The following is a 24,080-nucleotide window of genomic DNA, read 5'->3' on the forward strand; positions in this document are numbered from 1 at the left end:
TCACAATACAGTAAAAATAAAAAACATTTTTGGTGCTATTTTCTTTGCATGATTGCAAATTTCCTTGACGTAAATGTGTAAACAAATTGCATGCTATCAGCATTATAGACACAAGGGCTGATGTGAGATGCAGGGCTGAGTCACCATCCTCTGACTCCCTAATTATGAAGGAAGTTTGAGTAGCCAGCTGGTGTTACAATGAGCTTGCCAATGAGCTTCTGCTTGCTTTCAATAAGCTCCAGACATCATGGAAGGCTTCTATGGTAGTAAAACGGCACAACCAACATTGCACCAACTGTATGTGCGTGAAAACTATTTTCAGTGCTTTGAAGTTGAAGTTAATTAAATCCAATTAAACAGAGATGCATTTCAAAGCAAAGGGACCAAGATATATAATGTTCTATTTATTGGCTGTACTGAAGATTTCACACTATAACCAAATACCTACCCTAATTATGCAGCAACAATCAGGTTCCTTGTTCCCCACGTACACCTCAATGAGCAGGTCCTCAGCTTGCACAACCTGAAGAAAACATTTTCTAGACACGTCACATTTTCTTAGCAATAGCTAATTCTTTCACTGACAGCTGCTTTATTTTTGGAATCCTGCACAGGCATTAGCTTTTAAAAGTTATCTTTTTCTATTTTGAATGTTGTTTCATTAAAAAAATAATTTTACACGAAGTAATGTGGAATTTGTGTAGAAACACTCAGCCACCACAGAAAGCAGCATGTGAAGAAAGATATTTTCAAACAATGTGGATGTAGGCTTGTGCTTTATGGCTATCCAAATCCAACGCCTATCCTTAATGTTGTAGCTTGCAATATTTTTGGATTGACAGTAATTAAGTACTTTTTGTGATTGCGTATCTGGTAAGGCGAAAAATTCAAAAATATCAACAAGTTTATTAAATTCCCCTGCTCGATCACACAACTGGTCTTGCATTATTGCTGAAACTCAGAGAAGAGAGCAGATTCCCAGAACTATGGATCAATTACCAATTCCCTCATTCATTTGGGATAAAGTCAGTAAAAGATTGACATCATCCTAATATGTTTTATTCACACCAAGAACTTGAGTATTTTGAGCAATAGAAAAAGGCCATTGGGTCCCTTTTCCACATCACATATCAGTGACAAATACTGTTGTTTCCTCAGTAATAATCTGTAATGGCCAGTTCAAAACAATAAACGCTAGCAGCCACTAAGATGGAGAATTCAACATAGCTAACATAAGAAGGAAGTTTTCCAAAAAAAAAAAGCCCTGGTCTCCTCCATAGTGCATAACCAGTCTACTATGTAAATTAACATTGAATTAAAATTCTATACTGCAAGCATATTATGCTGTTGGTGTTCATAATACTGACAGAATGTGGTTACGTGGTTAACACTACTCTTTTATAAAGCATTCACATAATCAAACTATAAAGGAATCATACTCTAATGAAATTAATTAAAACTTAACAATTAGTGGGGAAGCTGGAATGCCTTTGCTATAAGATATTAAAAATGTGCATTTTTAAACAGATTAAAACATGTTGTCTTATACAAACAAATTAAATGTAAACTCTTTTATCTCAAAACAATCAACTAATTGCAAGTGCAAGCAATTATTTTTTCCAAAATTATGATCTTACTTTCAGCTTTTTTGTTCTTGAGAGTGGGTAACATTGCCAAGTCTACATTAAATGCCCACCCCTAGTTGTTCTAAGATGGTGCTTAGATTCTGGAACCATTACAGGCTTGTGGTGATGAGGCTACCACAATGATATTACATAGGGGATTCCAGGGGTTATGATCCAGAAAAGATGAAGGAACATTAGTTGATGTCCAAGTCTGGATGATGTGTAACTTGGAGAGGGGATGGTGTTGCTACTCTTGTTCTTCTAAATGGTAGAAGTTGTAGGGCTGTGTGGCATGGGTGGTAAAACAAGATTGTGTGCATCCTACATAAAGTATAGTGTGTGGCCACAAAAGGATGGGGTATTGAGTTGAATGGCAGGCATACCAATCATGTAGACAGCTCTGTCCTGGAAGACATTGAGTAATGAATATTCCATCACACTCCTTAACTGGGTCTTGTAGATTTTGGAGGTGTATAAAAGGGAAATGAGATGAGTCACTTGTTGCAGAGCACCCAACCTCTGCTCAGCTACAGTACATATTGTATGTCCCTTGTTCTCAGTCGTATTTCCTCCAATTGTATTTAACATGAGAGACAATGTTGGAAAACAGAAAAGCAATAATTGACAACAGTGTCTGCAACAGGCAGAGAGAGAGAGAGAGAGAAAGGGAGATCTTAGCACTGAGTGTAAGCAAGGTTCCAAATCCAGTCTAATAGAATGCTTGCAAATGCATTCCATTAGTAAACATGTCAGGGTGCAGTGGTATAATTCCTTTTTTGAATCTGGAATTCATATATGGCCTTAGGCACTATCTCAATAATGTCACAACTGTACTAAAACATTAACCATATGAGCACTGGTACTCTGTGACACTCAGCAGTTCTGACCATCTATCGAAACAACACTGAGTTGAAATATAACAGCTCACACAAATTTATTGCATACTGGCTGACATCTGACTAGTGTGTGAATAAACCACCCTAAAATGTATAAAATGAACTGTACGCCTTTAAATATTAAAAGTTTGAAATCCAACAGGTCACTAAATAGAATATTATTGATTACTATGTATCAAAAGCCAAATCAAAAGTTAAATCTTGCAAACCAACACATTCACACCTGTGTGTCTTTCCATGTCGTTATGAAGCTATTTTCTATCTCCATCTGTTTCACCTGGTCTTCATTAACCTATTTCAAACAAAGCACAGGAACATTAATCAAAAAGTACAAAGAAGTGATGAGTTATGTACCTGTAGGTGGCAAAAAAAATTAACCAATCCTTTTATTCTATGAAGGATAACTTAGATAAATGGATCGGGAATAGCCATCCTACACTTCTCCTGTAGCACTGACAATAGTCATCCCTCCCTTGAATCTTGGTTACCTGTCCCTTTGTGCTTTCAGGGATTTTTAATTAAAACTTTTTTCTTGTAACTCTTTTGAGTACAAACACATTTCCATCTGTTCCTATTCAGATGAAGTTACATTGTTTCATAGTTTGCCCATTGTGAGATTTGAACTCTTGATCTTGGGGTTACAAGCCCAGTACCATAACCACTTGGCTATTTAGGCCAAGCTTAACTTTTTTCTTGTAACTCTTTCGAGTACAAACACGTTTCCATCTGTTCCTATTCAGATGAAGTTCCATTGTTTCATAGTTTGCCATTGTGAGATTTGAACTCTTGATCTTGGGGTTACAAGCCTATTACCATAACCACTTGGCTATTTAGGCCAAGCAAATGGAGGTAACTCTTTCGAGTACAAACACGTCTCCATCTATTCCTATTCAGATGAAGTTACATTGTTTCATAGTTTGCCATGGTGAGATTTGAACTCTTGATCTTGGGGTTACAAGCGCAGTACCATAACCACTTGGCTATTTAGGCCAAGCTTAACTGTTTCTTGTAGTTGATCTGGAGTGTAAAAGAACTTAATTGACTGTTAATAAGGAAGAAGTTTCCAGGAAAAACATGTTGAAAGTCTGCTGAGAGAATTAGAAAACTGAGGGAAAAATTCCTGTCCAAACACTAAATTCTGCATTAAATACAGGGCTTATTACCTTTTCTCCAAAGCTGCTCTTTCTCTTACCCCAGTTTTTGTGTTTGACATATATACATAGCTCTTGCCTGTCCTTTGGGGTGAAAGTGGCCACATTCATCATCAGGGATGTTTGTAAGGGTTCTGGTAGGTAACACAGGTGACAGTTAATGCTGATCTGCACTTGGAAGATTCCTCTGAAACTAGGTCAGAATATCACAAACTTTGGAACAGGTTGCTGGCTCAGGATTTCCTCCCCTTGTGTTTTCTCTCTGCTTCTGATATGAGCTTACTTTTGAAGGAGGTCACACTGTTCTTTATTTGATTGTGCCAGGTGCAGGTGGGTGAGCTTCTCCCAGGACTTGAATTCAATGCTAAACTCCTAAATGACACCTTCAGGGTGTCCTTCCAGGACTTCCTTTGGCCACCATTTGACCTCAGACTCAAGCTCTCCATAGGGGTTTTGCTTTGATAAGCAAGTGTCAGGTATTCTGGCTACATGACCAGCCAACCTCATTAATGGCTGTCTCAATATGGCATATATGTTTGGCATGCCAACTCCCAGTGTCTGGTTATTTGTCCTGAAAAACACACACACATACATACCCCACATGTATTGAATACATACATAAGTATAAATGCACAAACATACCTTTAATAAGCATTTTTCTGCCTTGCCAACTTCTTTGGGGCACATAGCAGAAATTAGATACTTGGATCTTTAGTCAATTGAACAATGATTTTGTTTGGTCATTAAAGCTTCTTTGCTTTCTTTGCAATGTGGCTGAATCTTCTGATTCTCCGGGTGGGATTTAATAATGCCTGCTGGGGTGGCCATGATGGCAGGGGCGAACAAGAGAATTGGTGGGAATCCCTTCATCTGATTCCAGGAGGCAGGAAAACTGTCCCACATTTAGTGGGGATCCAGAAAGGCCCAACATGGGAATCCTGTCCGCTGGTGGCGGGATATTAATTAGGCTCATTAAGAAGCCGCTTGAGAGCTTGACCTTGGTGGAGCCCTCAGCGCATTACTGACAACAGTCGCTGTTCTTGGTGGTGTTGCTGGTACTGATGGTACTTGATGACCTCTGATTGGCTGGGAAATCTCGGGAGTGGGATTTCTGTCAAACTGGGGCCTTGATTGAGTGGGAGGCCTGACGCAGTCCAGATAAATGTCTGATTGAACTATTTTTGGGCCTCCTGGAAAGAAGTAAAGTGGGGCTCCCACTGTTACTCTGAACAGTGGATGAGAACACCCAACGCACAAACTAGGGGGTGAATAATACAGGAAGGAGAAGTGAACAGTGCAAGACGACACACTCCACGCCGGCCAGCCCCGCAGCCATAAAGCGCTGGGGGCTGATTAACGAGGGCCATGTGGGACTTCCACCCCTCATTCCCATCAGAACCAGCAGCGCCAGGAAGGCATCAGTGGCCACTGCCGCCACTGCTGGAGAAGAAAGGACGCCAAGGTCTTGATCTGTGCAAATGGCAAATCTGGAGTCTTGGGCTGAGAGGGTTTGGGCAGGTTAGGGAGACTGGGGAGGGTGTGGGATTAAGGGATGGAGCAGGTAGGAAGGAAGGGGGTGGGTTCAACCAAAGGTGGAGCCAACCCGCGATCAGCAAACGGCAGTCCCCGAAGAGCGACCCTGCCCTTTCTTTCCACCCTTTAACCACTTGAGATGAAAGATTGGATTTCCTGTTCCTGTACTGCTACCCATGTCAAATGCTTTACAGCATGGGCAGCGTATTATCAGGGTTGGGCACCCACCACATTTTATGTGCCTCCCCTGCCTGTGGGAAACACGCCTGCCGGGGGCATTTAAAATTCAGCTGGAAATTTCTGCCCTATCTCTTTCTATGAAATAATCTTGGAACTCCAAGATTATCCTGGAGAGTGGGGATAATACCATCACAAACCAATTCCTGGAACCTCTCTAATGTACACTTTCAATTTTCGCTTCAGAGATTTGTCTGAGCTCGCTGATTTCTCTGCCTCTAAAATTGCAGCAATTCACTCAGCTGCCTCCTCCCCTTCCTTTTGATTTAGTCCTCACCAACAGATCACAAAATACTCCCTCATTTCACAGGAGCCAGAGGGTTTGATTACCCTAGCTCCATGGAGAGGGGTTGGAGGGTGGGTGGCTAGGGTATGTGTGGGGAATAGGGAAAGACACGTCAGGGTAGTTACCCGATAAATTCTCGCCACTGAGGGAGTTTCCCTGTGGTGAGCTAGGAAGAGAATTGGCTGCTCATTGAAAGAGGCATGCAGCCAATTAAGGCGATTGAGATGCCAATTAGGGCCGATTTTGCATGTTTCACAGCATTTTACTGCCAATGGACCTGGCTGGGGGTCAGGAGGGAGGGGTAACATTGAAGTTAGCGAGGCATTGAGCATGAAAGGCTGCAATTCTGGACGATCCTGATCCAGCAGAGCGCTTCACCCTCTATCCCAGTGGGCTTGCTGCTCTCGATCTCACAAGTTTCTGCACTGCTTTGTAGCCCGGAGTGAGTAGTTCCATGCTGACGGGGCCTGCAACATGGGCCCAGCCGCTATCCTGAATAGAATGGCAAGTTCAGGGGCAGGCTCCTCCTGGATGATTGCTGAGCCAGTCCTGCCACCAGCAATTATGTGCTTGGGACTCTCATTTGGTCCTGACATCAGGACCTTCAAGTCACCTGGAAAAATCCGTTCACAGCTTGAGTTCATTCTGTCATTCAGTCAGACCATGTAGATCTTTGGCTCGACTCAATTTACCTGCCTTTTTTCCTATCCCTCAAAACCTTTACCCCTAACAAAGAGCCAAATTTACACACCCTCCCCTTGTAATTAAATCCTTTATATATAGTTCTGGCAGATCACCATAATGCCAGGGGGATCGACAGTAATGGGAGAAAGGAAATGGGTAACTGGGGGAGGGGAAAGGAGTGGGTATCTGAAGAAAAATGTTAGATACACCAGGCTGTCTAAATCAAAAGTGAAACGAGAGTTGTGGTGAGAGAGAACAGGTGCACATTGCTCCATCGGTGGGTCGGCGGAGTTGCAGGTCAGCTCAAAAGGACAACTGAAAGTGAATTCCAGCAGGTAGCATTGAAAATGCTCAGGACATGAAGATGAGCGTGATACAGGAAGGATCTGTGTGTATGGGAGTGTGCTTCCATGATGCTCCAAAAGGCTCTGCCACAAACACACTTCTCCCTCCAGAATTACTAGTGGGCCAGCTGCTCCCTCTGCGGTGAGAGAGCATGAGGTTGAGGGAGGTCACAGGCAAAGGTGACTAGGGGAAAAGGACAGCCTCTGGGATTCTTGAGTAGATGACCCAGCTGCTGCTCCTCCTCCCTTCGGGTGCCTGTTGGCCCCAACCTGACTCCTTGAAGGGAAGGAGCAACTGGGGGGACATTGAGGTGCCCCGTTTCCCTCTCGCATTGCCACTGCAGGAACTCACCCATGGCTACCACGATGGAGTTTAATTCTGTACACATCAGCATTGTCTGCTGGACCAAAGTCTCTATGGTGTTCACCATCCTTCCCATGGGGACCTCGATACGCACACATGTGGGCGCCACTTAATCAGAGAGCAGGTGGACACTGTCCTCCGACTCACGTGCCACTCTGTTGCGGGTTTCCAGCAGCTCTGTGTGATGTTTCTCTGCCTTCTGCTGTCTCTCCAGGATGAGTTGGAAGGCTGAATCCAGAGACTAATCATTTGACTTGGATCTCTTCACCGTGATCTATCAGCCACAGCCCTTTTCCTTTAGGAATGTCCAGGTGAACGTGCATGTTCCCTTCCTTCCTGAAAATCCCACCCCCCATCCACATTAACCTCCCTGATCTTCTCCTTCCCACTCACTGGGTCTGTGTCTACCTCCGAATCCCTGTCAACCACCCTCTCCATCTCATAAACCGATACCGTCGCACCCTCACCCTCCCACCCAACTGCCTCACTCCATTATTGGTTATTTTCACCATTCCCTCCTCCCACACCCACCCTCTGTTTGCTCCTCAGGAGGCAGTCATGGAATCAACAGAGCCCTCCCTTGCATGATCCCCCGGACATCCCCCCACTCCTGACCCCGTCCTCTCTTGAAACTCCTTACCCCCACCTCCGGACTCCCACCTCCGCTCGGAGCTCCTTTCTCCTCCCCCCAACACCCACCCCTGACTCCCCCCTCCTCCTTAGTCCTTACCCCTTCCTGACTCCTTCTCCACCCTTACTTCTCCCCCCCCCCCCCCCCCACCAAATCCTTCCTCCAGTCTTACTCCTTCCCCACTCTGGACTCTGTCCTCCACCCTTACTCCTGCCCTGCTCCCGACTTCTTCCTCCCCTCAAGCTCCTTCCTCCCATCAGACTCTTTCCTCCTCCTGGACTCCTTCCCCCCTTCGGACTCCTTCCCGCCCCCCACCACCACTCTCCCCACACACCCCCCCCTCCCCCGACCCCCCAACAAGCTCTTTTTCCTTACACCTTCCTCCCCCCTCACCCCTGTAAATAAAGTTACATATCAATTGGCAAATCTAGGATTTTAAGGTGTTAATCCTAGGGTTAGCTGCATCAGGTTAGCAACATAAAATGGCAGAATTGACTTTAGCGACTTAGGATGGCTGATAACTTGAATTATTGCCAATGTATTTATAAAACAAAGGAAGCCTTCAGATGGTGAGAAAATTGGAATGCTGCCAAAATAGACATCTGTGCTTAGAGTCAGTCTGAACACGAAATCACTTCAGATAAGCAGAAGTTAAGCTTTGAAACACCAACCATTTCAAAACACCCCATTACACAGGTTAGAGAGAAAACATTTAACCTTCCCTAATTCTAAGATAGACAACGAAAGCTTGTTTCGTCTCTGCAGACACTGTTTTTAAAAGTACACACCATTAACATTAAGCCAGTCAGCCATCTTTGAAACACAAAGGGTCAGAGTTCTCTTTCGAGAATTCCCCTGGGTTGAGACAGGGATACATCAAAATTCAATATAACCACCTTGAATTAGTGAGTAAATATCTTTCTTAATTGTTGCTGTTTGTTTGAGTCATCCAACGATATTTGCTGATAAGGTGGATTTATAAATTTTATCTATTTAAGACTACATTATTGACATGTTATGCTTAGCTTTAGTTATAAGTTATAATCTATAATGGGCTTCAATAAAGTATATATGTTTTTGAAGCACGTAGAATCCGTAGTCTGAATTATTTCCTATCTCGGGGATCCACATAAATAAACTACTCTAGAAATCTTAGTAAGATTTCTCAGAGCTGATATTGGTAAACTTTCAAAGAAATTGGTCTACTAAGATGAGCCTCAATGTCATTGAGTTTTACAGCACGGAAAGAGGCCCTTTGGCCCATCATGTCTGTGCCAGTCATCAAGCCCCTATCTACTCTAATCCCATTTTCCAGGACTTGGCCTGTAGCCTTGTAAGCTAAGGCGTTTCAAGTATTCACCCAAATACTTCTTAAATGTTGTGAGGGTTCCCGCCTCTACCACCCTTTCAGGCAGTGAGTTCCAGATACTCCCCCCACCCTCTGGGTGAAAAAACTTTCCTCAAATCCCCTCTAAACCTCCTGCCCCTTACTTTAAATCTATGCCCCCTGGTTATTGACACTTTCTTCCTATCTACCCTATCTATGCCCATCATAATTTTGTACACCACAAACAGGTCCCTCCCTCAGCCTTCTCTGCTCTAAGGAAAAGAACCCCAGCCTATCTAGTCTCACTTTATAACCAAATTGCTCCAGCCCAGGCAACATCTTAGTGAATCTCCTCTGCACTCTCTCCAGTGCAATCACATCCTTCTTATACCAGAACTGCACACAGTACTCCAGATGTGGCTTAACTAACATTTTATACAGCACTATCATAACCTCCCTGCTCTTGTATTCAATGCCTTGACTAATAAAGGCAATTACCCCATATGCCTTCTTATTCACTTTATCTACCTGTCCTGCTGCCTTCAAGGATCTATAGACATGCACAGCAAGGTCCTGCTGATCCCCTGTATTCCCTAGGGTTCCAGCATTCATCGTGTACTCCCTAGCCTTGTTAGTCCTCCCAAAATGCATCACCTCACACTTCTCAGGATTAAATTCCATTTGCCATTGTTCTGCCCATTTGACCAACCTGTCTATATCGTCCTGTGGTCTAAGGTTTTCCTCCTCGCTATTTACCACAGCAGCAATTTTCGTGTCATCTGTGAACTCACTGATCATACCTCCTACATTCATGTCTAGATCATTAATGTAAAGTACAAACAGCAAGGGACCCAGCACTGAGCCCTGCAGTATGCCATTGGACACAGGCTTCCAGTCACAAAAGCAACCTTTGACCATCATCCTCTGCCTCCTGCCACTAGGCCAATTTTGGATCCAATTTGCCAAATTGCCCTGAATCCCATGGCTTCTTACCTTCTTGACCAATCTCCCACGCGAGACCTTGTCAGAAGCCTTACTGAAATCTATGTAGGCTACATCAACTGCACTACCCTCATCTATACAACTAGTCACTTTCTTGAAAAATTCAATAAAATTTGTTAGACATGATCACCCCCTGACAAAGCCATGCTGACTATCCTTGATTAATCCCTGCCTCTCCAAATGGAGATTAATTCCGTCCCTCAGAATTTTTTCCAAGAGTTTCCCTACCATTGGTGTTAGACTCACTGGCCTGTAATTACCTGGTTTATCCCTACTACCATTCTTGAATAATGGTACCACATTCGCTGTCCTCCAGTCCCCTGGCACCTCTCCTGTGGCCAGAGAGGACTTGAAAATTAGTGTCAGGGCCCCTGCGATCTCCTCCTTGGGATACATCACTTCTGGGCCTGTGGATCTATCCACTTTTAAGCCCACTAATACCGTTAATACCTCCTCCCTCTCAATGCTAATTTGTTCAAGTATATCACAGTCCCCTTCCCTGATTTCTATGCCTAGATCGTCCCTCTCTACAGTGAATACAGATACAAAATACTCATTTAAAACCTCACCTACGTCTTCCGGCTCCACGCACAGATTACCACTTTGGTCCCTAATGGGCTCTGGTTATCCTCTTGTCCCAATAAGCTTATAAAATGCCTTTGGATTTTACTTTATTTTACCCGGCACTTTTTTTTCATGCCCCCTCTATGCTCTTCTAATTTTTTTTTTAGTAACCTTCTGCAATTTCTATACTCCTCTAGGGCTTCTGCTGTTTTGAATCTTCAGTACCTATCTTAAGCTTCCCTTTTTTTCCTTATCCAATCCTGTACATTCCTTGACATCCAGGGTTCTCTGGACTTGTTGGTCCTACCCTTCACCTTTATGGGAAAATCTTGGCCCTTCACTCTCACTATTCCCTTTTTGAATGACTCCTATTGCTCTGATGTAGATTTTCCTACAAATAGCTGCTCCCAGTCCACTTTAGCCATATCATGTCTTATCTTGTTAAAATCAGCCTTCCACCAATTCAGAACCTTTGTTTCTGGTCCATCTTTGTCCTTTTCCATAACTACTTTAAATCTTACTGAGTTATGGTCACTATCACTGAAATGCTCCCCCACTGACACTTCTACCACTTGCCCAGTTTCATTCCCTAAAATTAGGTCCAGCATCGCCCCCTCTCTTGTAGGACTTTCTACTTGCTAGCTTATGCTCATGTGTTAATCAACATCCTCAACTCATCTGCCTTACTCGCAAGACTCCTTGCACTCTTTGCATTAAAATAAATGCCCTCCAGCCTTGCCATGCTCCCTTGTGCCTTAACCTAACCATAAATGCTCTGCCTTCCAGATTGACATGGTTTTTCTTCTATACTTATCTGTACATCACTCCCTACTATACCTCCACTCCATATCCCATTCTCCTGCCAAATTAGTTTAAATCCACACAACAGCATTAGCAAACCACCACTGACTCCCACCCTTGCAAAGACGTTCCAGTTCAGGTGCAACCTGTCGGACCTTCCCCAGAAACAGACCCAGAGATCCAGGAATCTAAAGCCCTCCCTCCTGCACCAACTCTCCAGCCACACATTCATTTGCTCTATCCGCCTATTCCTATACTCATTAGCACATGACACAGGAGGTAATCCAGAGATTACAACCTTTGAGGTCCTGCTTTTCAATCTGCTACCTAGCTCCCTAAATTCTTGTTGCAGGACCTTACCCCGCTTTCTACCTATGTCGTTGGTACCCAATGTGAACCACGATCTCTGACTGTTTGCCCTCTCCCTTCAGAATGCCCTGCAGCCATTCAGTGTCATCCTTGACCCTGGCCCCAGGGAGGCAACACACCATCCTGGAGTCATGTCTGCATCCGCAGAAATGCTTGTCACTATTGAGTCTCCTACTACTATTGTTCTTCCTCTCTTTCTCCTCCCCCCTTGTGCAGCTGGGCTCTGGCTGCACCCCCCCCCCCCCCACCCCCCCCCCCCACCCCCCAGAGGAACAATCACTCTCACCATTTTCCAACACAGAAAAACTGTTCTTGAGTGAGATGCACTCTGGGTATTTCTGAACTACCTGCCTGCCTCCCTTCTTCTGACTGGTCATCATCTATTCTTTTTCTGATTGCACTTCCTTAAGCTGTGGGGTGATCATGTCTAAAAACGTGCTATCCACGTAACTCTCAGCTTCGCGGATGCACCGTTGTGTCTCCAGCTGATGCTCAAGCTTTGAAACCTGGCGCTCAAGCTGGTCAAACCGGTGGCACTTCCTGCAGATATGGTCAACCCAGACTGCCAGGAGTGTCTATGACTTCCCACATACTGCAGGCCGTGCAACATATGGAGCTGAGCTCTCCTGCCATAACTTTAGTTAAAATACTCTTATACTAAATTTAAGCCAAGGGGAAAATGATTTAAGTTTCTTTCTTTTTTATACATAAAAAAGCTAGTACTCTTACTTTTCCTTAACGTAGCTTTAAAGTGGAGAAAAACAACTTGCCCACTTCCTACCAATCAGCTTTCTGTTTTGTGCTGATGTCACTTTCGTCAGCCTTTTCACATTCTGGTGGGGTGCCCGTTGGGGTTAGCTGCTGCTCCAGCTGGCTCCGTATGTTCCACCCTAAGATAATTTTGTGGGCTTTGAGACTCCTGGAGGAGAGGACTTGTATTTAAGGACCCAGTCTAAGACTATGTTCCTTTAATGCTTAGAATCTCTTTTAGTTGAGACTTTAAGCTAGCAATAAGTTCATGGGAATTGGCATACCTCACCCTCCCTCCCCGACACCTTTGTTCCCCCTTCTCAAACTCACCTACTCCCCCGCAACCTCACCCACCCCCCCGACATGCCTTCCTGCCTTCCTCTCCCAATCGAACCTAGACCTTCTTCTCCCACTGCCCCCCCTGTACATCTTCCTCTCCCAAACACAGCTACACCTTCCTCTCCACCCCCTCAACCATCATCCATTGTAAGGAGACCCTCAATGGAGACATTCCACTTTCCGTGAGCTGCTTTGCAGTGGAGCCATGTCCATGAGAACCCACCCAACACGCGGTGGACGTTCCTCTGGGGTTCTATTGTTGTCAGGTTCCAGCATCTTCTGCTCCTTGGATGTCTGCGACGTGAGCAAGGCCATAATTCCAGACTTCTGCACGTCACGCATGTCAAGATGCGTTCTGCATCAGCGTGTTTTCCTGCCAACATGGGCAGATGAACCAATGGGTGGGGTGGGGGGATGATTCCGGCAGGTTGGGCTTATAATGACATGCAGATGTATTACAATGAGATTCCTGGTATCCGAAGGCAGGAAAAGCGGCCCGCCAACGACGGACAAAACGGACGGTTGCAAACTGATTTCACAATGTTGTGAAACTGATTTTTGGCCTTCTCGCCATATTGCCTACTCACGCCAAACACGCCCGACACCAGCGGGCACGGAAAATTCCGCTCCTAGTTTCACAAAAATATAAATGCATTGTCTATTATTATCCGTTAATTATTATGTCCTTCATATTTCCTTCTTAGACACAATTGTGAATGGTCACTTAACTATATATGACAGAATAACTACTCTGATGACATCAATACTGTTAAAAAACACAACTTACAATATTGCACTTTAATGATGAGATAAGGTCAAGACGAGATCTGAATATTGAAGCAGCAAAGCTTTCTGGTTTATTTTCTGTAGTAAGCACATGCAATGTGCTCGATAAAGTCTATTGTAAATGTCCGATTTTTTATTTCTGGAAATCTATAGAAATTATTAATTGCCTGCTCTGATTTACAGCAATGCAAGTTATTCCAGTGAAGAAGTCAGGATCATTGTTTGACCAAAAATGCATACTTACATCAAAGAGTTGAACATACAAATTGATAAGATCCTCTGTAACATTCACTTCTTGCTTAGTTTGACCTTCTGTTTGGAATAAGTAGGGTGAAAACACCTGGGACAAACTGTGTGTGTTCATCTGATTCATCTTTGAACATTTCTGCACCCTTTAAGGAGGGAAGGGGGAGAAATAATTTAACACATATAAAACATGACTGCCAGAATGACACATTGCTGCTCTGGAGGTTTATGTAAAACTACAGTTTCCTTGTAACCGAGGGACAATATCTGAACACTTCGCAGTGCACAACCATCTTTTCAATATTACATAACAAAAATCAACTGTGATATGCAGTATGTTAGATAGCTCATGGTATTAAAGGAAGAATGAGGACTGTTCAACTGAGGCCCAAAGCAGACAGAGAGTCTGGGACTCAGCCAATCTGAATGTTTGCATAAATGATCCTGAAGTCCAAAATAGGCCAGATCCACTACCAGTAGACATTGGGCCACTGGAAAATAACGCTGGAGAAGTAGTAGTGGGGAACAAAGAAATGGCGGAGGAGCTGAATAGGTACTTTGCATCAGTCCTTACGGTGGAAGACACGAGTAACGTCCCCAAAGTTCAAGAGACTCGGGGGGCAGAGGTGAGTATGGTGGCCATTACCAAGGAGAAGGTGCTAGGAAAACTGAAAGGTCTGAAGGTGGATAAGTCACCTGGGCCAGATGGATTATACCCCAGAGTTCTGAAGGAGAAGGCTGAAGAGATAGTGGAGGCGTTACTGGTGATCTTTCTGGAGTCAGGGAGGGTCCAGAGGACTGGAAAATCGCTAATGTAACCCCCCGTTTAAGAAGGGTGTGAGGCAAAAGACGGGAAATTATAGGCCGATTAGCCTGACCTCAGTCATTGGTAAGATTTTAGAGTCCATTATTAAGGATCAGATTTCAGAATACTTGGAAGTGCATGGTAAAATAGGGCAAAGTCAGCATCGTTTCATCAAGGGGAGGTCATACCTGACAAATCTGCTATAATTCTTTGAGGAGGTAACGAGTAGGTTAGACAAAGGAGAGCCAATGGATGTTATCTACTTGGACTTTGACAGGGTGCCACACAGGAGGCTGCTCAGTAAGATAAGAGCCCATGGTGTTAGAGGCAAGGTACTAGCATGGATAGAAGATTGGCTGTCTGGCAGGAGGCAGACAGTGGGGATAAGGGGGTCCTTCTCAGGAAGGCGGCCAGTGACTAGTGGAGTTCCGCAGGGGTCAGTGTTGGGACCTTAACTTTTCACTTTATACACTAATGATCTAGATGAAGGAACTGAGGGCATCCTGGCTAAGTTTGCAGATGATACAAAGATAGGTGGAGGGACAGGTAGTATTGAGGAGGCGGGGAGGCTGCAGAAGGATTTGGACAGGTTAGGAGAATGGGCAAAGAAGTGACAGATAGAATACAACATGGGGAAGTGTGAGGTCATACACTTTGGTAGGAAGAATAGAGGCATAGACTATTTTCTAAATGGGGAGAGAATTCAGAAATCAGGAGTGCAAAGGTAATTGGGAGTTCTAGTCCAGGATTCTCTTAAGGTTAACTTGCAGTTTGAGTTGGTAGTAGGGAAGGCAAATGCAATGTTGGCATTTATTTTAAGAGGACTAGAATATAAAAGCAGGGATGTGCTGCTGAGGTTTTATAAGGCTCTGGTCAGACCACATTTAGAATATTGTGAGCAATTTTGGGCCCCGTATCTCAGGAAGGATGTGCTGGCCCTGGAGAGGGTCAGAGGAGGTTCACAAGAACGATCCCAGGAATGAAAGGCTTAACATATGAGGAACGTTTGAGGGCTCTGGGTCTATACTCGATGGAGTTTAGAAGGATGAGGGGTTAATTTGATTGAAAGTTACAGAATACTGAAAGGTCTAGATAGAGTGGATGTGGGGAAGATGTTTCCATTAGTAGGAGAGATTAGGACCCGAGGGCACAGCCTCAGAGTAAAGGGAAGACCTTTTAGATGAGGAGAAACTTCTTTAGCCAGAGAGTGGTGAATCTATGGAATTCATTGCCACAGAAGGCTGTGGAGGCCAGGTCATTGAGTGTATTTAAGACCAAGATAGATAGGTTCTTGATTGGTAAGAGGATCAAAAGTTATGGGGAGAAGGTGGGAGAATGGGGTTGAGAAACTTATCAGCCATGATTGAATGACGGAGCAGACTCGATGGGCCGAATGACCGAATTCCTGCTCCTATGTCTTATGGTTTTACGGTCTCATCAAAGGCAACAGGAGTCAGCATGATTTCAGTGGCAGGCGGCCTCAGCCATGGGCCTGTGGGAGCAATTCCCAGTCATAAAGAACTGCTGCTTGTTCTGGCCCACAGTGTGGTCCCCTGAGGATCTCAGAATATTATTGCAATCAGGTCCCAACAACATCAGTAGGAAGCATCTGCTTATTTAAAGAGGGTCTCCGCTGCCTTTCTGCAACTGGTCAAAGGAGCTATTAACTTCAGGACATAGCAGAAAACCAACTCCATTATAAGTGATGAGAGCTCCCATTTAAAATCCCAGTTTTCTGTCAGGTGAGAATTCAAATTAGTTAAAATTATCCACACTGCACTATACTTGAAGTTTACCAATACTTAATTTTATCACAAATGTGGCTTTGGGTTTAAACATCGAGAAAGAGGCAGATACATGTTGGGCTTCAACAAATCAAATGTTGTGACCTAGGCGACTTGCAACAAACTCTACAGAGGAAACAAACTTTATTACAATTGCTGCAGCAATAAGTGCTACAAGTCTTAGGGTTGCCACAGAAAATAAATATTCTGGCCCTTTTGTTTCTAAGGGCCTGAGGGAGAAGTCAAAGGTTTTGCAGTGCAGCAAGATTCTAATAACAAGGGAAGCTGGAGAATGGGACTGGAAGCTAGATAAGTTTTTTTCCTGAGATATACAGCCGCAGGTGACCTCTCCTGAACTACAGACAATACAGCAGCTAAAAAAGGTTTCCCTACAACAGTTGCATTGTATATCTATCTCAAATATCTAATTAGGAACACATGTACTGGAATTGAAAGAGACTTTTAACAGTTGCCCTATAGGAGGGAGAGAGTGAGAGAAAGTAATTGGACATTGCGGATGGAAAAACAGGAGGCTAACCTCCCATGGCAAAACAGTGGAAACACTTTGGGCCTGGTGATTTTAGGGTGACCAGATCTTGAAGGGACCACTATTGGTCACCACTTGCCCCATTCCTTATTGCCAGCACCTCTGGATTCACCTTGCTGTACAACCTCATTCTACCACCACAACCAGCAAGCTGCTATTTTGGCCAGGGCAAGTGCCCACAGCTCACCAGCAATAAACAATTGAGGGTTGCAAACTACATTGCTCTGGTGCTGAAACTGTCCTCATTATAGAATCATGCTCCAATTCAGGTGCAATCTGATTTCTAGAACTATTGTAAAACAACCATCTGTTTGAGGAAGATAACAGGACTGTCAGTGTACCTGGTACTCCAGTTGCAGAGTACAAAGTGTAAGAATGTTTAGTTTTGCTGTAACTTGATCAAATTTTTGACCAGCATGTTTTGCGAGGCTGAAAGACTTTTTCCAAAGTAAAAACTACTGACTGCTACAAGCTGAACGGTACTTCCTGGAATGAAAAAGTTAATTAGTGTGTAGACCTTAGCAAAAAATTAGGCCTAAACTTTTGTGTAAAGAGGCTCTCCATCTTTGCAAAAATGACAGTGGAAGCCTGGAAGTTCTGCCCTGAACCGGCCCCATCATTGTCGTGGGGGTAGGTGGGAGGCGGTGGGGAATGGGGCAGGTTCTAAATTGAATTCCTATGGTTCAGAGAGGCAACTGCAGATGTTGAAGGGAAGCTGCCTCAGTCAGATCGGATTTTAGCTGGTGGGATGTCTAAGGCACAATGTGTGCACTTTAGCCCAGGTAGGAGAGGATCTAAATTTGCCAGAGTTCTTTGGAGAGGTAGGGTACCCTTTTGGACATTATACCGGAGCAACTTTGGTAGTGGTAAGATGCCCTTTGGAATTGTTAAAAGTAGACATAAGTGTAAAAAGTACATCAACTCACTGGAACTGTCAAGCTTGTTGGAACTGTCAACAGAACTTTCAAGATAGCTGTCAAGGAATATAAATCTCCTGCCCTTATATTTTTTTTTTAAAAAGCAGTTCACAGTGTTAAAAAAAAAATTGCTTGCTATTCCACTCCAATGGTTGACATAGGCCTGAGCGCTATCATTACTGAATTGGGGCTGCATGACTATTTCATAATCTTTCATTATCACAGTGGGGTGCCTGTCAATTCACAGTTTGGTTGGCAACTCCAAGTAGTTATAAGCTCTTTGAAGTAGGGCTTTGAATATAAATGCTCATTTCCATCAGGGATTAAAGGGATTAAAACGTAGTGAATGGATTTTTTTTAATCAATGAGAATTTTTTTTTTAAATAGTGAATTTATCAATAAACACTTAAAAATTTCATTTAATCTCAGCATGGGTCCCGAGGTTTGACCATGGTGGATAAGGGCTCAGTTCACATGGGGGCTATAGGGGCCATGAGGATGGATGGATGGCCATAGGTTGGCATGGAGGGTATGAGGGTCCATGGGCAGAGGTTTGGTGGGTGCATGAAGTGGCATGGGTTGGTATGGATAAGACAAAGTGCTTCAATATTCTGATACTGGATAGCCAGTATGCACAGCTCTAAGCATAAATAACAAATAACAGGCAAGTATGAACAATGACGTTTCTGAAAGCAGGTTTGAACATCAAGGATGGAATTTGAGGAGGTTATGGAACTGGCCACATGGACAGAAAGAGATATGAAAATCAATCCTGAGTATGTTGTACTGCATAGGCTCCAGCAGGCTACGGAAGGTGGAAGGTAACTTATAGATATGTTTTTAACTCATGGGTTTAGATAAAGAACTCAGCATTTTTTTGGACACCTTGTATTAAAGAGAATCTTTATAGGACAATAAAGTCCTGTCAATGTAACACCCAGGTATACCCCTGAAAAGGGGCTATAAAAGACAGTGATTAAAATACATCAGAGTTGCCGTTAGAATTGAGTGACCTGGCCAGTCACACAGAACTGGAGTTCTCTAAGCAACTAAGTCATTTGACTTGGCTGGATCGTATGTGTAAAGCTTCGTGAAATTCTTTGAGAGGTTATTGATGTAACCTCTGCGGTTTTGAATCTGTTTAGTAAACCAACCTCTTTAAGCAGATCTCATGTCTGAGAGATTTATCAACATCGCATAATTCTTGGGATAGGCCTTAATGAAGTGAGCTCTCAGCAGTGAGGCCTTGCAAAGGCAACAGAATCCACTCATTTGATTCCATGGCCCCAAATTTAAAAAAATAAATAATGAAATTGTTTATCACCCAATATTTCGCATAGTAAATATTGATTTTATTTCACCTAATTTTGATGAGATATGAACCACTGAAAGTAACTTCAGTGCAGGTTGAACTTTATTACATTTTGAACTTTGTCTCTTACTAGTCTGGAGTGTATGCAGATTTGTTTCAGCTTTTAAGAGAGAAGCTGGTTTCAGATTTTGCAATGAATGTATTCTTTACAATTATGTTTTGGAAATATAGATATGATAAATATATAATGCACACAATATTACATCCATATTTCCATTAAGTCTGTTCTGGTTACTATTCAATGTGGTACAGAGTTCAGGGCTATTGACACATTTAACGCAGTATCTAAAGTATCTAGGATTGAAGCAAAATACTGCGGATGCTGGAAATCTGAAACAAAAATAGAAAATGCTGGAAAATCTCAGCAGGTCTAACAGCATCTGGGGAGAGAAAAAAAAAATGAGTTAACGTTTTGAGTCCTTATAACTCCTCTTCAGAGCTGGTGTATGTATCTGGTGTATCTGAATGTATACTCAGAAGGAGAATAATGTTAATTCCTTAAAAACCTTTAATATAGAAAAAAGATGGCTCTGAATTAGGGACAGCGGTAGCAGCTTTTGCTAGTTTGGTGCTGAAAAATTATTTGCAAAACAACTGCGTTGTAGCTGACCAAAAAAAAACTGATTGCTACTTTTCCTTATATTTATTTAAATTTATTTGATTTTTTTTTTAATTCATGGGGCTGGGGAAACAATTATACTTTGCTTTTTATGCTCAAGTTGAAGGATGTCAGCGTTGGGAATGGGAATCATTTCCCCCTTGTGCCATTATCAGCACCAACAACTCTAAGGTCAAATACAACCTGGACCAAATGCAAAATGAAACTTCCCTTAAACTGGTCCAAAAATGGATCATCTCATACAGCAGCAGCACAAATTTATTTCATATATCATGTCTCCTAGAAGCCTCTCAAAGAGATTTCAATTCAGTGCCAAACTAATATTATTGTCCCCCAAGAAATCAGTTAAGCAAACTCAAATTAATTTCACTTAGGATATTAGGTCAAGAGAAGAGATATTTCCTCATCAGTTATAGGTGCACTCAACTCCAGTTCCAAGAGATGAAGGAGTATGCTACTCCACTGTTTCATCTATATTTCAATGTTTTATTATTTTCAGTGGACAGATATCATTAAAAATGATCATTTATGTGACGTACTAAAGAAGTTAATTAACAACTCAATATTAAAGGTGAATTGAATTTGTACACCCTGCTATTCTAAGGAAACTGACAGTAATTATATGGATTTATCAGAATGAATCACTAGGAACCAAGAAAATTCAACGTACTGTATTTATTGCCTGATTCATGGAGTGCAGCAAGCATTAATAAAATGAGTTAATTTGGCATGCATACTAAAATACACATACACTTATATGTATTTTGTAGTATTTGTTAACACACATCAATAATTAATATTTAAATTATTTCTACAGGTTTCTGAGGCCTAGGGTACATGGTGACCAACAGTCGGGTGGGGGCAGGGGGTGGTCATGGGGAGATTTTAACGGGGTCAAAACGGCAGGAAGACAGTTAAAATGGAGCTGGGTACTTGCTTACTTTTACCCTATCTTGATCTGTCTGACTGCAATTTTCAATTGTAGGAGGCAATGATACTTGCCTGAGGCCAGTGCTTCCTTCTGGCACAAGAGTTAAATCTTCATAATAGGTTAGATTTTATGAATTTGTGCTAGTTACATTACAACAGTGACTGCACTTCAAAAGTGCTTCAATGGCTGTGAAGGGCTTTGGTTGGTCATGAAAGATGCTGGAGAAATGCAAGTCTCTTTTTTATTGTTGCAGTTTCACTTGCATACATCAGGAATATGAGCACAAAGGTTGGTGGACTTCACAGTATCTGCCCTCCATTTCTGTTAAAATTCACCCTTACATACAAGGTAGAAGATACTGTTACACATTCAAACTCTGACCCTCTTTTGTTTAGTAAGTGAGTTGAAACAGAGAGAGTTGAAAAACATAGCCACAACTTAGTGACACATTTGCCAGGATTTTAAGGCCCCTTTGGCTGGCCCACTGCATCCTCTGCAGCAGGCCCCGTCACAACAGGGCTGGAAATTCCCAGCCATTTTTACAGCACTTCCAGTTGGATCATGGAGCAAACCGTGATTGAAGTTCAATTCCCACTTTATTTAGGTTTGCTATGAGTAACATGGAGTGAAATCAGTGGAATGGTGCAAAAGTGTGAAAGAGAATAATGCTTGGTGGTCAGTTATGCTTTCTGGCAGCCAGCTGCAGCAGTATAGCAGCGGGCCACCATTTGTCCTATGCAATACTGCAGGGGAATGTAATTTGCAGCACAACAAATCTATGAAGGCAGAGAAATTGAATGGCCTTCTCCTCTGCTAAAATTTCTATGATTTTCCCAAACTAAACAATATTCATTTGAGATTGGGGTAATAATTGGAGAAATAATTGCCATGAACACCTTTTTCCTCACCTGGAAGTTGTGAACTTGCTTGTGATCTATCTTCAGCACCAAAAATTAAAACTCAATTAATAATTACCTCAAACTACTGAAGGTGGGTGGAGATAATACTTCCATCCAGTTAGTCTGTATATCTTGAAAACTAATGGATAGATTTCAATGAAATTTGGCACACAGATAGGGTATGGTCTGTGCAAGAACTGATCAGTTTTTGGTGAAGATGCAGATCTGGATCCTGTTTTTTTTTAAAGGATCCATTCTTTAATATCACAAGATAGGGAACATTGATTTTTCTTAAGGCTGCTGTGTTTATTTTTATTTAGAATGTTGTGGATTGTCTCAGCTGCTATGGTAGAATTTGTCACAGCAGTCAAAATGTCAGCAGAGTTTTCAGAGCAGATTGTTGGATGTGGATTGGCTTAAAACATCCTCAATGTGATAGAGGCTCTTACTTAAAAAAAATCAGTTTTGTAATTACAGAGCATCAACTAGGTAGGAAAAAGCCTCAAAGAAGAACTGCATAATTGTAATAATGTTGAGTTAACACAGTGTGGCAAAGGTATGTGCTTTAGTGAGTGCCCTCTTTACATGTCCGTTAATGCAACTGAACTGTTTTGCAGAAGGCACATGCTTTATTATTTTTCTTCATTTCCTTTTCTTTTAGGTCCAGCTGAATGCTTGCTTGAATTACTTTTGATAGAAGATATTAGTAGGCTCCATGAAACTCCTACTATAGCTTAAAATAACATATAATGACAGCAAAGAGAGAAAAAAAGAGGAAAAGTCTGACCAGCAACTACAAGAGTTCACATTTCCAAGGATATAGAGACCTTGCATTTTTGCAGTAATGAAGTAAATTATGCAATATTGTCCAAAAATCAAAATATTAGTTGATTTATCACAACATTTATAGGGTATCTCTACATTTTCAGTACTTGCAATCCTAGATAAATTGCACCAATTCACAAACACTTTTCTACTTGGCGACTGTCCTTCCATTCGGAGTCAAGAGCAAAAGTGAGTTCTGCTCCAGCAGAATAAGGATGGTGATTACTTTGACTTGCATTATCACTTCTCTCAAAAGACGAAACCAACATTGTAATGGTCTCTGGGAAATACAAATTAGTCCCATTACGTTAAAATGAATTCATAGCAACCTAAGAGTGCACTCGGGGTGACGGTGGTATAGTGGTAATGTCACACAAATAATCCACAAACCCATGCTAATATCCTGGAGGCATGGGTTCAAATCCCACGTGGCAGCCAGTGGAATTTAAATTCATTTTTTAAAAATAAATCTGAAATTGAATGCTAGCCTCTGTAATGATGACCATGAAACTATCATCATTTGTTGTAAAAACCCACTGGTTTACTAGTGCCTATTTAGGGAAGGAAACCTGCCATTCTTACCCAGTCTAGCCTACATTTAACTCCAGACCCACATCAATGTGGTTAACTCTTAACTGCCCCTTGAAAACGCCTAGCAAGCTATTCAGCTTAAGGGCAAGTAGGGATGGGCAACAAATGCTGGCCTTGCCAGTGATAAATGCATCGCATTGAAAGAAAAACAAAACTGAGATAACTCTATTAGATTTTACAAGATCAGTTACACATTAAGCAATGAACCAGTTTTACCATCTTCATATTGAGTGTGATAAACTTTACAAAATAAATGCTTTTTTCACCCTGCAGACCACAGAACAGAAATCAAACTATACAAAGACATCCAACAAATATAAAGTTGCTAGCCTAACCAAGAACTCTGGTTAAGTCACGGAGTTTGAATTTCTACCTCAAATAACATTAGAACACATTCACCCTCAGCAAGATGGGTCAGCTTTGAGACTGCTGAGCATTGTCCCTAGCTTCCTCGGGAGGAGTAAAGATGTGGCCCAGGTTGATCTTCTGTCTTGGTTCAAGGAATAAGCATGACATTAGAGGACAGAAGTTGGGAACTAAACTTTAGATGCAAATTGAGGAACTTCCACTTCTGAATAGTGGCTGTGACAATTACCACCACTTGTCAATTCTGTAACAAAGCCCAGAGGGGTTATATCAATGAGGCACTAACGAGAGAGAAATTTTAAAAAAGTCAACACACATCCTCGGACCAGGCTATACTATCAGGATTCAGTGAATGGTGTCAAACAGAGGTAACACATTTACCCAAAGAGAATGAGGAAACAAGAAATAAATGAGGCAAAATCAACTTCAGGGCACTCTTAGAGTAGCCAGTTAACAGTATCATTGGAAAAGGTTAAGGAGCAAGCTGTC

General features: G+C 42.5%; 1 protein-coding gene across 9 annotated transcripts in view; it reads right to left on the reverse strand.

Moving 5' to 3' along the window:
• arap2 (ArfGAP with RhoGAP domain, ankyrin repeat and PH domain 2) overlaps positions 1-24,080 on the reverse strand; it is a 461,240-nt gene that overhangs the window by 90,789 nt on the left and 346,371 nt on the right. For all 9 annotated transcript variants that reach the window (XM_041205604.1, XM_041205793.1, XM_041205626.1 and 6 more), the window contains 3 exons: positions 13,934-14,081; positions 2,745-2,813; positions 449-523 (listed from right to left, as the gene is read on the reverse strand). In XM_041205604.1, the coding sequence (XP_041061538.1) occupies positions 449-523; positions 2,745-2,813; positions 13,934-14,081 (292 nt within the window). The remainder of the gene's footprint in view (positions 1-448; positions 524-2,744; positions 2,814-13,933; positions 14,082-24,080) is intronic.

Source organism: Carcharodon carcharias, chromosome 1, assembly GCF_017639515.1.
Source record: "Carcharodon carcharias isolate sCarCar2 chromosome 1, sCarCar2.pri, whole genome shotgun sequence".
NCBI lineage: Eukaryota > Metazoa > Chordata > Chondrichthyes > Lamniformes > Lamnidae > Carcharodon > Carcharodon carcharias.